This window comes from Arctopsyche grandis, chromosome 1, assembly GCF_051622035.1.
Source record: "Arctopsyche grandis isolate Sample6627 chromosome 1, ASM5162203v2, whole genome shotgun sequence".
Lineage (NCBI taxonomy): Eukaryota > Metazoa > Arthropoda > Insecta > Trichoptera > Hydropsychidae > Arctopsyche > Arctopsyche grandis.
Window position 1 is genome coordinate 28422697 of NC_135355.1, and position 12691 is coordinate 28435387.

A 12691-nucleotide genomic window follows, 5' to 3' on the forward strand; every position below is an offset into this window, starting at 1 on the left:
AAAAAAAACATTACAGAATAATTTCACTAAAATTGATTGTCTAAAATAATCATATAGTATAAATAAGTAATCAAGTAATATCGACTACACAGTTCTACACAAAAAAAAAAAAAATACTTCAGCAATGAAATACAACTTATTTTAAGATTTTCGCCGATTGAAATTTTTGTAAAACATAGTTTTTAAGGTAAGCTGATATACACATCTTCGAAATCAGAACCAATCGGCGTATTTGAGTTCACCAGTCAAAAATCTATAATACACTTCATCACGAATACTAAAAGGCAGCATTTTGTATAATAGAACATTGGCATAGGGGTACTCCACCGTTATGTGCGTAAGTAAGTCTTCAACGATAACATTTGTATCACTTAAATAAATAAAACAATTTGAAATAAGTAATGTATAAAACTTCAAGACTCACCACTCAAGGCCAACATTAGTCGACGGGTATCTAACGTGACAACATAAAAAAAAACTACTTAGAAAAATAATTCACTTTATACATACACACTCGCACTTCAAGCGAGAACAATCATTTAAAAACATTTATTATATATTATATAGATGAGTCTTACAATCGATGTACGGCGGGCACGTCAAACTCACTTCAGTTAAGGCAGCATAAATATAATATACAACCTAAAGCGATCAGTGCATGAGATTCCCGTCATAAGTATAAATTATTAATATGTAAATATTCCCGCATATTACTCGTGGAACCGCGTTTGACGTGCCCGACGCACAGTGATGGGTTTTACACAAAATAGTTGCATACACTTACATATATCAAATATACATCCAGGATATCTTTAAGATTTTGCACATGCTGATTACATATGAGTACTGCTTTAGTATGCAACGGGGGGGGGGGGGGGGGGGGGAGCGGGGGCGCCCAGTATAAGGGAAAAAAAGCTAAATATATACATATACATATGTATATACACATGTTTTAATAAATAAAAAATTAATCGTGACCAATCAAGTCACTATGATTTTGCAAAAGTAGAACTAAAAAAATATTTGAGACGGTTGGCGGGTTCACAATAATTGCACTGAACGCCTCATAATATGAACTATGGAATATTTTGGTGTTTCGTAGACAGTATTTGAGCAGGCATCTACATTCGAAGGTGCGTTTTACATATTTTTAAATTTTAAATAGAGCTTGCCAACATGGTTTGACTACACACGCATGTGAAAAGTGAAAAAAAACGCACCGTCGAGCATAGACGACTTTAACATAGCAAATAATTATAAATTGATAATATGGTATGTCTTAATTTAATAAATCGGGATTTAAAGACCCAACGTTTACAATATTACATAATAGTTACATATTGGAACATGTGAACATTTTAAGACACATTTAATATATATATATATATATATATATATATATATATATATATATATATATATATATATATATATATATATATATATATGTATATATATATATATATATATATATATATATATATATATATATATATATATATATATATATATATATATATATATATGTGTATATGAATATATGAATTCTGCATTGTCCACAGGGCAAAGAAATTAAATCAAAACATGGCAAACACTACGTACATACATAGTTTTAAGCCAAAGGATCTTACCCTGTTGAGTTGTGTGTGTTTTTGAATTCATCGTACATATGTCTTAAATACAAAATTATCAGTGATCTTTCGCAGTAGCGTAACGTAAAATAAAGTACATATACGAATATGTATGTGGATATATATAATATATCGTTCAGTCAATGCCACTTAAGTGTTTTATAAAATTAAACCTAACCACAGCGTTTGCTTATTCAAGTTAAGGTTAAGCACTCGAGAACTTACGGGAGGGGGGGGGGGGGGAGAGGGCGCATTATTATAACAGCTCGACAACAAAGCCTTACGAAAATTGGAGGTGCCTTCAGCTTGACTTAACCGCAAGCGAGTATCACTGTTTGTTATTCTTCGCCATGTTGTGTGAAGCCCAATTGAGGGACGTCTTCCACGAATTACTTAAAGCCTCATCAAATTTGGAGCGGAAGTGCGACAGGGCCTCCGCCTCAGTTAAATCTAATACCTGCAATCGTAGCATTTGATAACATTTCAAACCCAAATTCAACTCAATCATAAGACATTAGATGAACAATACTTACCAAAGTTTCCCTAAGATAGACTAAATCTTTTTCCGAACTCAACTCGGGAAGGCCAGTCGATATCATCATTGCAAAAAGAGAGAGGAAAAGGTAACCGTGCTTTCTGAGAATCATGAACGCCTGTAAAACGAAACGAACATAATTATAATATACCCATTGCGATTTATTTAGATCAATATTAGATGTAAAGTAAGTTACCGTTTCACAATGAGTCTGAAATATTTGAAATTCTAAAGCCTTCTTCGCATCTTTCTGTCCCTTATTAATTACATTTACAAAATCATGAGTTAATACAAATGGTACTCTTTCTCGTCTGAATCCAAATTTCTCTTTGAAATGCCCCAATATGTGGCCGAAATCAATGTGAAACAACTGAAAAAGAAAAAGTATTAAATGACTGCCTCTAAAATTGTGAAGTATAACCACAGATTCATAAACTATGGGTCGCGACACTTTTTCTGTGGGGTCACCAATTTGTACAGTACATAAAAAAAATGCCTAATGCAATTTTCATTTTGAATCGGTCTCTTCAAGTTTGAAAATTTTCAAAACGAGCATCCAAAACACATTTGGAGTTCTTTCGTCGACATGAAACTAAATACAGTGTACTCTTGATTATCCGTGTGCGGAAAATTCAGTTTGAGGATTATTCATTCTTGAAATAAAATCAATTACATTTTAAATTTCATCATTTTTTGAATGAGAATACGCATCTGTTGCGATTACGGTTTCTGCCCGGGTCGACACAGAACAGAATTTCCCGGGAACTCACGGCATTTCATGTCCCATATCCAGGGAAATTATTCCAAACTATTAGATTTTGATAAAGATGAGACAATTATGTGTTTGATGTTGAATGAAGAATTAAATAAGAAGTTATTTAAGACAAAACTACAAAACGTAAATAAAAAAATTGCCTCGACTTTAAAATAGAAATGAAAATATATGTATATAGCTTTCGGATTTTCATTTAAATATTTTAATATTCTTATGAAGCTACTTCAAATAAATTTATTTTTACTATTACTTTTTTCCAGTTAAAAAAAATATTGTTTGTTTTTTTTATTAATATAAAGTTATAGTAATCATATATTAATAAAAAAAAAATTATATTATTTATCCCGGGATCCTGGGACTGATCCCGAGCTACGTTTTGCGTCCCGGGAATCAGAAACCTTAGTTGCGATATATGAAACAAACCCATCGTAATATTTCCGTTGTAATATTTTTAACCTATAAATTTCGAATGTACAAGTTTCTAATCGTTTTTCCGAAAATCTTAGTTCTCAAATTTAAGACGCAAAGAAATCTTTCATGATCGTATGACGCATCTCGACTTTCTCATAAATATAAAATGTACCTACATACATATATCATTTAAAAAAATTATGGCTATATCATGCGGTCTAGTGTAACCATTGTTTTCGGAGCGTGGCACTGAGCTATCATACAAGTACCATAAAACGTTCTTAATTACGATATCAAATACTTTTTTAATACAAATAAAAACATTTATAAATTCTAAAAATTAATCACCCGGAGCTGAACCGAAAAAACCGTTATTATTTCCAGAATGAAACGGTTGAAAGAACGAAAAAAATAACAGTTTGAAGCCCTGACTAATATCAAAAATCGATAGTTCGGATTATCCAGTCCCGTACTCCCCAGCATTAGCCCCGAAGTACACTGTAGTTGCATACGTCAGAGACTTGATCGAACAGAAAAATTTTCAGCAAGAGAGTACTGCATTAGTGCAAGCACCATATGAAGTGGTATTGGAAATTTCCAAGCAAATAACACCTCACAATTGGAGAAAGGCTCATCAAACCCTGCATGTTGAAGATGGTGAAATTAATTCTTGAAGATTCCAGTGAAGTAAAGATGCAACGAATATTTCCGTCTGATAACACTATTCAGCAAGGTATATCAGACATGTCCAGAGGTGATAAAGAGCAGATTTTTAATGAAATGAAATCTATACATATATAAAATAAAGTAAAAAAACAATTTCGTTTTTTTTTTTAATTGCCTTTTTCACTTATGTAGGGGATGAGGTCATGGGTCACTTGGCTTTTTATAAAAAGGGATCGCCATCCGAAAATGGCTATGAACCTATGAATTATAAGCTAGTAAAATGCTTTAGAATATATACTTGTCCAGTTTTCTTAACCATAATGTTGTCTGAATGACGATCAGCAACTCCTAGTACGTAAGTCGCCACACAATATCCAGCACAACTGAGAGTGAATTCTTCTATGGCTTTGCCCAAAGTTTCCTCAGTAGGATTATGATCTCGGAGCCAACCTAATACACATCACAGTATGATAGTAACATATCTTAGTCGTTTAATTCAAATCGAGAGAGTAAATTAACAAACTTACTTAGCAACAATCCCTTTTTAAAAGGTGAAGTGGCTGAAAAGAGGCCTTTCTCCTTTTGAATATTAGCTATTGTCTCGGCGTTGAGCACTACCTCAATCATTCCGACACGGTGATCCATCGATATACATCCGTAAGGATTCATTCTATAAAATGGAAAAAATATATTATATTTTGGGACTTTTTTGATGACATATTTGAGTTATACCATTATATACATACCGAAAATCGTATCCTTCGTTCTTCCACAATCTATCCATAATTTTAATCATCTGCAACGTTAACATATCTTGTCTAAGATCATCACCATTCTTTAGTATAATGGAAATATCACTTCCATAAGAATCTTGATTTTCAAAGACGAGCCATAATGGACGCATTTTACTATCCATTACGCGGCATTTCTCAACTCTAAATTACAATTCATAAGGTTAAAATCATAATTAAAATATTGATATCTATTTCAAGAGTCGATATAGTTTTGGCAAAGGAATAGCTATTGATTACAAACCTTTCCCACAAATTTTCCATATATAATATTTAAGAACAAGAGCAGAATATATACAAAATAAATATACTCACTTCACTTTTTTACATTTAACACTAGGATCCAAAGTGCTAGTAAAAGTAGACAGAGTTTCTTGACAGTGAAAATCGCTCAAGTGCTCTGTCAGAGCAGTTCTAGCATTTTTGATATCCCTTCGATCGCGCACAACTTCGCTAGCATCTAAAATAAACCAATCAATGTCTACAAATCATTCTCAACACTGATAAAACATTGAACAATCTAACAACATACTGATAAGTATTCCTAAAGATCCAGTCTGCCGTGTCAGTGAATCGAGATGATCTTCGCAACCACGACAATATGCTTCTAAAATTAACCCAAATCTAATCGATACTGAAGGAACTTGCATCTCAGATCTGCAAATAAATTAGTTGAAAACAAGAAAAAAAAAACAAATTAAAAAACATTCAATATCAACAATCACTACCTTAAATGCCAAAATAAAAAGTGTCCAATATTTCTATTCGCTAATGCTCTTCTAAGTAAAAATTCCATTAAATCACACATGTAAAATGTTTCGTGTTTCAACGCTTGTACTAATTGTAATAAGTATAATGATAGATCTTCATCACTGCAAAGAAAATAAATTAAAATTTGTGAAGGAAATTACAAATTACAATGTAAATTTGAAAATTAGAAATTTACCTGATATTCCACAAACACGATACGGCGAATCGCCGTACAAATCTATCGGCGTAAGCGTAATCTAATAATTCTAAAGCGTGAGCGGAAGAAAGAAGTGGCCAATCGCTAACAAGAGCAGCAGCATCAGCTGCTTCTTGTCTTTCGTTCCAATCGACGCATAATAACAATTTCGGTAAAAATGTCGGATGCTGTGTTCGAAAGTCTTCCCTATAAAATAAAAATAGTTTTTAGGTTATCATACATACACGAATTCATATAGAGATGAGTCTACAACAGGTCATATAAAAATAAATAAAAAAAACTTAGACATATCTTCATTTCTTGTGCTTTTGGTTACAAAAAAAAGTTCTGAATCGGGTTCTTAAATTTTTAATACTCAAGCATCAGAGTTATACATAGCAATAATGAAATAGCGGATTGTTTTCAACTGAAGTGTGCGGCCAAATAAAGATACATGTCGAAATTTTTTTATTACTTTAAAATTACCATAATTATTAGACACATTAAATATCAAGAAAATAAAAATAATTTTAAATGTCAAAATAAAATAATGAAATATTGTTTTAAAAAAAATACTACTTCCGGTTTAAGAATTCTGACCAAAACCTAATCAGCTCTAAGTTAGTACATAATGAATACAAATATAAATTTTCAGCTTAATACATTCAGGGGTGTGCACAGAAACGTGATTAAAAAATTTTTGAACTTCACTGGCCAGACCTTGAATATATTTTATTTTATGCATATAAAAATATGCATATTAGGAAGGCCTAACACGTGAACCCCAATAAACCAAACACCGATAAACCAATTTTACAATGCATCGTATTTGACAAATAGTTTAACAGGATTTTATTTAATTTTTAATTTGCCGATTTTATAAATCAGCAAATTCGAGACGCTATAAAATAGAATTTTTGCGAGAGGTTAGAAAGGTTGCCAATTTGTTGGAACCATTTCAATGAAATCAGATAAATTGGCAAACTCTGATAGGAAGAGAACGAACTGGAGTCACATATCCATGGTCGTTTTATCTGATTCTGATTTCATTGTTGAAACGGTTCCAAATAAATTGACAACCTATCCTCATTTGTCACCGTTATTTGAATATAATTTAAAATTTATAATAATAATTGTAAATGTAATTTATGGATACTGCCTTAAATTACCTTGAAAGGAAAAAGCCGAATTATTCCAGCATCTGTAAACTTAAATTTGGATACAAATTCAAAAATGGACATATAATATCTGTGCACCAAGCCATCGATATGTACAATATATATATATATATTTATAATTGATAATAACATACATATATCTTTATTCAGCTGTACAATTACATTGAGCAACAAAAAAAAAATACCAGAGCGGAGACTGATCAATGATCCACTGAAATGGAATATGAAAATGATTTTTGTTGGTTTGCTCTCGTTTATGAGATATGAGCATGGCCCGCACATCCTAAGTCAGGCCCCCGGGTTAGCATGCTTAAGGCCCCCCCCCCCCCCAAAAAGTTTCAAAATTGAAATTACTTTCTGTGTGAAATTATTTTCTTTGCAATAACTCGAAAATATTTCAGAGTTACATACCTGTTCGAGATATATTTAAACAAAAAAATAAGTTAGAGGCGTTTGCGAGAGATTGTAATACTTCTACAGGTCCTTCGAAACGAAAAAGTATGAAAATGTCAACATACAAAGATTTGAATGCAATTATGTTCATATGGTTAAATCAAAAACGAGCAAAAGGAATACCATTTAGCGGTCAAATGTGTATAGAAGCAGCCAAGTTTTTCCATGAGAAATTAGGATTAGAATACATCATTAATGCTTCGTCTGGCTGGTTGACTAGATTTTTTTATATTATATTTTGGCAACACTAGTACTAACTACTAGTGGCCACTTATCTGCTTAACTATGAGTGTTTTTCTTAGTAAATAATGAGTATTAAAATAATGAAACAAAAATTTGTGTTGTAAATATGATATTATATTCGAAACCAAGCCAAAATTTGATGGTTCGGATTATTCGTGTTTTTCAATTATCCGTGCCCTTCCTCCCCAGCATTAGCCCGGATAATCGAGAGTATGCTGTAATATATTTTCACAAGTTTAAAATAAAAGTCATAGTGTAAAAATAATAGCTAAGATATTACCGACAAGTTACTACTTGAACATAGCTACGAAGTACGAAGACGAAAGACACTTCTCAATTTCGTAACAAAAAAAAAAAAAAAAATCTCAGTGCGGGGGGCCCTCGCAAACCCGGGCCCCCGGGCTACAGCCATGGCTGTCCCCCCGATGTCTGAGCCATAGATGAGCGTTTAAAATATGAGCAATTTTTTTTATTTTTTGACTTTAGCAAGCTTTAACTCAAAATCCAACATTGCTGTGCCAAAAGTGAGTATTTTAATCAATAGTCGGATGTTTTTTTCTGTTATAGCTATCTAGCGATTTTTTGTTGCTCTGTGTTATTAAAGAGTGTCAGTGTTGAGTATTGTATTGTGGTAAAATTTCGCGTCACATTAGCGTTTTTTTAACGACTTTGCCCCGATTTATCCTTAAAGTGGGTGACACATCGAAAGTGGTGAATCTTAAGTTAGTGACACATTCAATAATCTACACGTCTACATCAGGGCGTGAATAAAGTGATATTTCACTCTAAGCTATAAAATGGATTTGCTCATGCTTGGAAAAAATATTTCCATTGTATATAGCAAATGTTTGCACCTTAGAGCCCACAAACTCCTTCTTTCTTGTTCGTGCATTTCGTACACGGGTTCTTTTTCAGCCACTTGTCGCAACTGCATCAGATATTCGGTGGAAAATGCTTTAATATTAATATTTCTAAAAGATGGAGACGTATTACTGTCTTTGCCTTTTCCGGCGAAATTGAGCACCACATCATCGGGTGGGAATAGAATTGTGTGCTCTTGGCTATAACTGTAACAACAGAATGTAAATTAGACAAAGAAAAGTAACATAAAAGTGTACAAATACATAGTATATACTGACTTGCTACATTCGATAGTCAATACTGCACACTGATCAGTGTTTGGATTTGGCACGATCGTACCGAGCGGATTTAATAAATCTTCATTTTGCATGTCTTCAGCATACGTCCACATATAGAGGGTCATCCCTCCGGTTTTTAATTGATTCTTATAGTCAAATACAGACATATTTACCCAAGCCAAAGGATTCACATATAATTCCTATATAACATAAAATAGTAGAAGAACGATTGAAGTAATATGAAAATAGAGCTAAAACATCATTACTGAGCGTACCCTGGAACCTTCTTTCATCCGTCGACTTTTTAATCCTTTGGCAGTCTTGGTAACTTCGTAAATAACGAAACACAACCTGGCCAAGCACGGCACGTTGTACACTTCTATCGGAAACGTCAACTCTTCCCTGATGGTGGTGATTTCTATGTCTTTCGCTACAGCATATTCAGCAGTGCTCTGGATTTCGCATAGTGACTTTCCGCTGTGATACAAGCTGGCTTGAACGACGACTTCGACGTTCCTATTAGTGTCGGTATTCAATTTACAAACAGCTAATATTCGACATGAGTATCGATCACGGATGTCCCACGATGAAATCGTCTTCCCCTTTTTCCGCAGAGTAGACGAACAAGGCTGCGAGATAAAATTATCCATTTGCGGCGTTTTATATACATGTCTACCGTCAACTGCGAAAGAATCGAAAACTGTTTACAAAACATTAATAACATGATACAACGAACTTTACACAAAGAATTCTGAACACCATTCAGTGTTCATTGAATCATAAATACTCACGGGGAACACTTTTAATTGGTAAAGTGATCACAGTGGGCACACCATCTCTCGATAACGTTTCCTGTATATATATAAATTGGATTAAAGGATAGTCTCCGAAGAGATATTCCTCTCTTCCACAGATCTTCAAAATGAAATCAGAAGGTTGTTCGCCGCGAGTGTTCATAGCGTTGGCTCGTTTGGCTAAAATTGTCTTCAGTAAAAGTTGAGGTGTGATCGTATACGATACATTAAACGTATACGTGGTCTGAAAATTTGAATCAAATCATGAAAGTGGTAGTTATTCGTATGTGTATTTTTAAATTTACACATTTACACTGACATCGGTGTTCACAAATTTCGATGATAACACAAAATGATAATCACGTATCCTGTTTGCGAGTGTTTGAGGTAAATTTGGAGAATTGGCTAATCGCGGGGGATACTGGTGGCATAAATGTTCGGCCCATGTGGAATATTTTCTAGATTCTTTAGCGAGGTGGCGCATTTTAATTCGAAAGTCATTCACTTCGGTGATCTTTAAAGCGTCGAACTCTTTTAGTCCTGAAAATTTAATGCAACAGTTCTTTGTATTTGAATCGATACAACACAAATGGACATACATAAATGAAAATAGTTTAATGTCTGTTTACCCTTTCCGATGAGACGACTGATTTGATTATTGAGCAACTCGTCGTTTTCCTTCTGTTTTTCAACGACTTTGATCAAACCGAACCTGGGTTTTATATCGAGCAATCTTTTATTTTCATCATCAACTATGTCGTACCCTGCTATGTAGCTAATGTACTGTAGATAATACAACGACATATCTAGAAGCATGCCATGAAGTGGATATTTTGCCGCTTTCTCCCATAGATCCTGTAACATATGGACAAAATGTTACAGTATTTTATTTAAATGTTAAATGAAATATAGAAGAGCCTTGTAAATACATTGCATGTTTGTCTAAAAGGAAATAGGAATCATATGTTGACATTACATTTTAATTCATAAAAATTAAATAGTGAGATTTTTAAAAATTAAAAAAAATATGTACATATTGTGGCATGAAAAATAATAATATTTAAACGGTGTATATTTTTATGACTATTTGTGACACATTTAACATTGTATTAGTTTAATTGTAATGTTATTGCAAATATGGCCTCAGAGTGTAACTGCTTTGTTATAACTTATCAGACCGTATAGATTTCGATTTCAATTTTATAGCTTATGTGACAAGTATTGCAAACTTTATATGATTAAATGTGGCATATATTTAAATAATTATTGAATCGAGTCTGAAATTGCCGAAATGGAAATCGAATTAATGAAACTAGAGGTATTTTTAAGGTAGAACCTTGATTATTCAGATTGAGCAAAACAAATACATAGTTTCAACACACAAAAATAGTAGATTCTAATAATTTGTTGCATAACATATGTATGTATGTGTGTTGGAGGATGAAAAAAATCATGAGCCTAAGATTAAAACAAATCATAAAAACAATTTATTTTCATATGATTTAGTCAAAAACAGCACCTGAACAGTTAATATTTGATCTGGAGACTATTTCAATGCCGATTAAGTACGGATAATCAATAGATTTTATGACAGAATCACTAATACACTTGTGAAGAGTCTCGATGATGGCAAAAAGACGTCAATACCTTTCAAGTAAAAACACAATCTGCTTTAGATTGTCGACTTTAAACGAGCCTTTAGTTTAAATATTATATGTATAAAATGTATCATACGAATTATAAATAGGTTTTTGAGCATATTTTCCCTATTATGCTGCACACTAACATTCAGATAAGATACTACTATAAATTCGAACAAAAATATCATACATAAAATATCTTCCATTTGAATCGGTCAACAAATTGTGAAAATAATTTCTCATTATTGTAGAAAAACATAAAAAAATGCGCTGATTATTATGTTAGAAATTCAAAAAAAAATTTCATAAAAGATCTAACCTCCACAAGTAAGTTCATAGCCAGTCTTATTGATCATCTTTCGTACAATATGAAAGGAAAATCATCGAATATAACAAAGGCAAACAAAAATATATCGTCACTGAATTTGCACAAAATTTTGTATGTTTGCAAAAAACGAGGGTCAAGTCCATTACGTAAAACCACACCTATCATACTCATATTCCATACTACAATATACATACACATCTCAGATGTATAATTATTTTAAGAAGGCGATGACATTTGCCTCATAAAGATAAACAATACACCACCACTACCGGTCTGGATTTGTATTTAATCGCCTCTACCAAGTTTGTGAGTCATCGTCGTTTAATGCACAACCTACATATTAATATGCGTGTGAGGACTCGAATGAGGAGTCGGCGATGTGTGTGATGGTGTGATGGTGTGATGGCGTGATGAGTCGTGAGTAGTGATAGTATGAGACCTCTTTGATGTCGTGGAGTGAGCAGCTCCTGTTGACGACGAGGGGCACGGTCACTCCGGTGGGCAAGAGGCAGGTGAGCTCGACGCATTCTGGGGGAGGTTTGCCCCAAAAGTCCCAGGCGAAAGTCTTCGGCACGGGAGCCATGGCGGGGGCCGGGGCCGGGGGCCGGGGGCCGGGGGTGAGGGTGAGGGTGAGGTGAGGCTACGCCCCCCTCGAGGGCAACGCCGCCCACCCACCCTTCTCACGGTGTCGCGGTGTCACTTCGGCTCCGTTCGATCCTCGATCCGGTGCATCGAATAACATTCGATACCCACACTGGGCTCTGCTGCAACACGCCAGTGTTGTCTGTTGGCATTGGGGTTGCCATGTCTGCCAAATATAATAACTGTTGACTGTTGACTGTTGACTGTTGTGGAATATAGGTCTACGCACACTTTTACTTATTTCAGAATTTAAGTTAGACCATAGTGAATACTCGGGTTGCCCCAATGTGTCGAAGGGCCAAAACAAAGAACAAGATACAGTAAAAAAATACAAAATAGTGTAGAAATACGGTAAACCGACTTCAATTATTCGAATATCGAATAGTAAATCAAGTGCTATTCGAGTATTCGAATATATTCGAAAGTTTAAAAAAAGGTAATTACATACATATATACCAAGCATAAATTTGAATGAATCGTCTTATCATGGTTGTCATTTGAATTCCACCTCGTTTTTAT

The 12691-nt window shown here is 33.8% G+C and overlaps 1 protein-coding gene across 1 annotated transcript; it reads right to left on the minus strand.

Annotated features, from left to right (window-relative positions):
• Positions 1-1866: 1866 nt before the first annotated feature.
• On the minus strand, positions 1867-12340 carry Pi3K92E (phosphatidylinositol 3-kinase 92E). The gene is made up of 17 exons (XM_077427762.1): positions 11970-12340; positions 10192-10417; positions 9882-10102; positions 9560-9806; positions 9044-9450; positions 8769-8968; positions 8484-8696; positions 5756-5962; positions 5538-5681; positions 5342-5466; positions 5125-5269; positions 4765-4953; positions 4546-4688; positions 4317-4468; positions 2363-2536; positions 2165-2284; positions 1867-2088 (listed from the first exon to the last, which is right to left on the minus strand). Exons 1-17 carry the CDS (start codon positions 12111-12113, stop codon positions 1960-1962), a joined length of 3186 nt encoding a protein of 1061 aa, XP_077283888.1. The 5' UTR covers positions 12114-12340; the 3' UTR covers positions 1867-1959.
• Positions 12341-12691: the final 351 nt, after the last annotated feature.

Coding starts and splice junctions, on each gene's coding strand:
- Pi3K92E (XM_077427762.1), bottom strand. CDS start 12,113: ATGGCTCCCGTGCCGAAGACTTTCGCCTGGGACTTTTGGGGCAAACCT. Junction 4,954..5,124: donor GTTAAATGTAAAAAAGTGAA/GTGAGTATATTT, acceptor ATTGTAATTTAG/AGTTGAGAAATGCCGCGTAA. Junction 4,689..4,764: donor AACGAAGGATACGATTTTCG/GTATGTATATAA, acceptor TCCATTTTATAG/AATGAATCCTTACGGATGTA.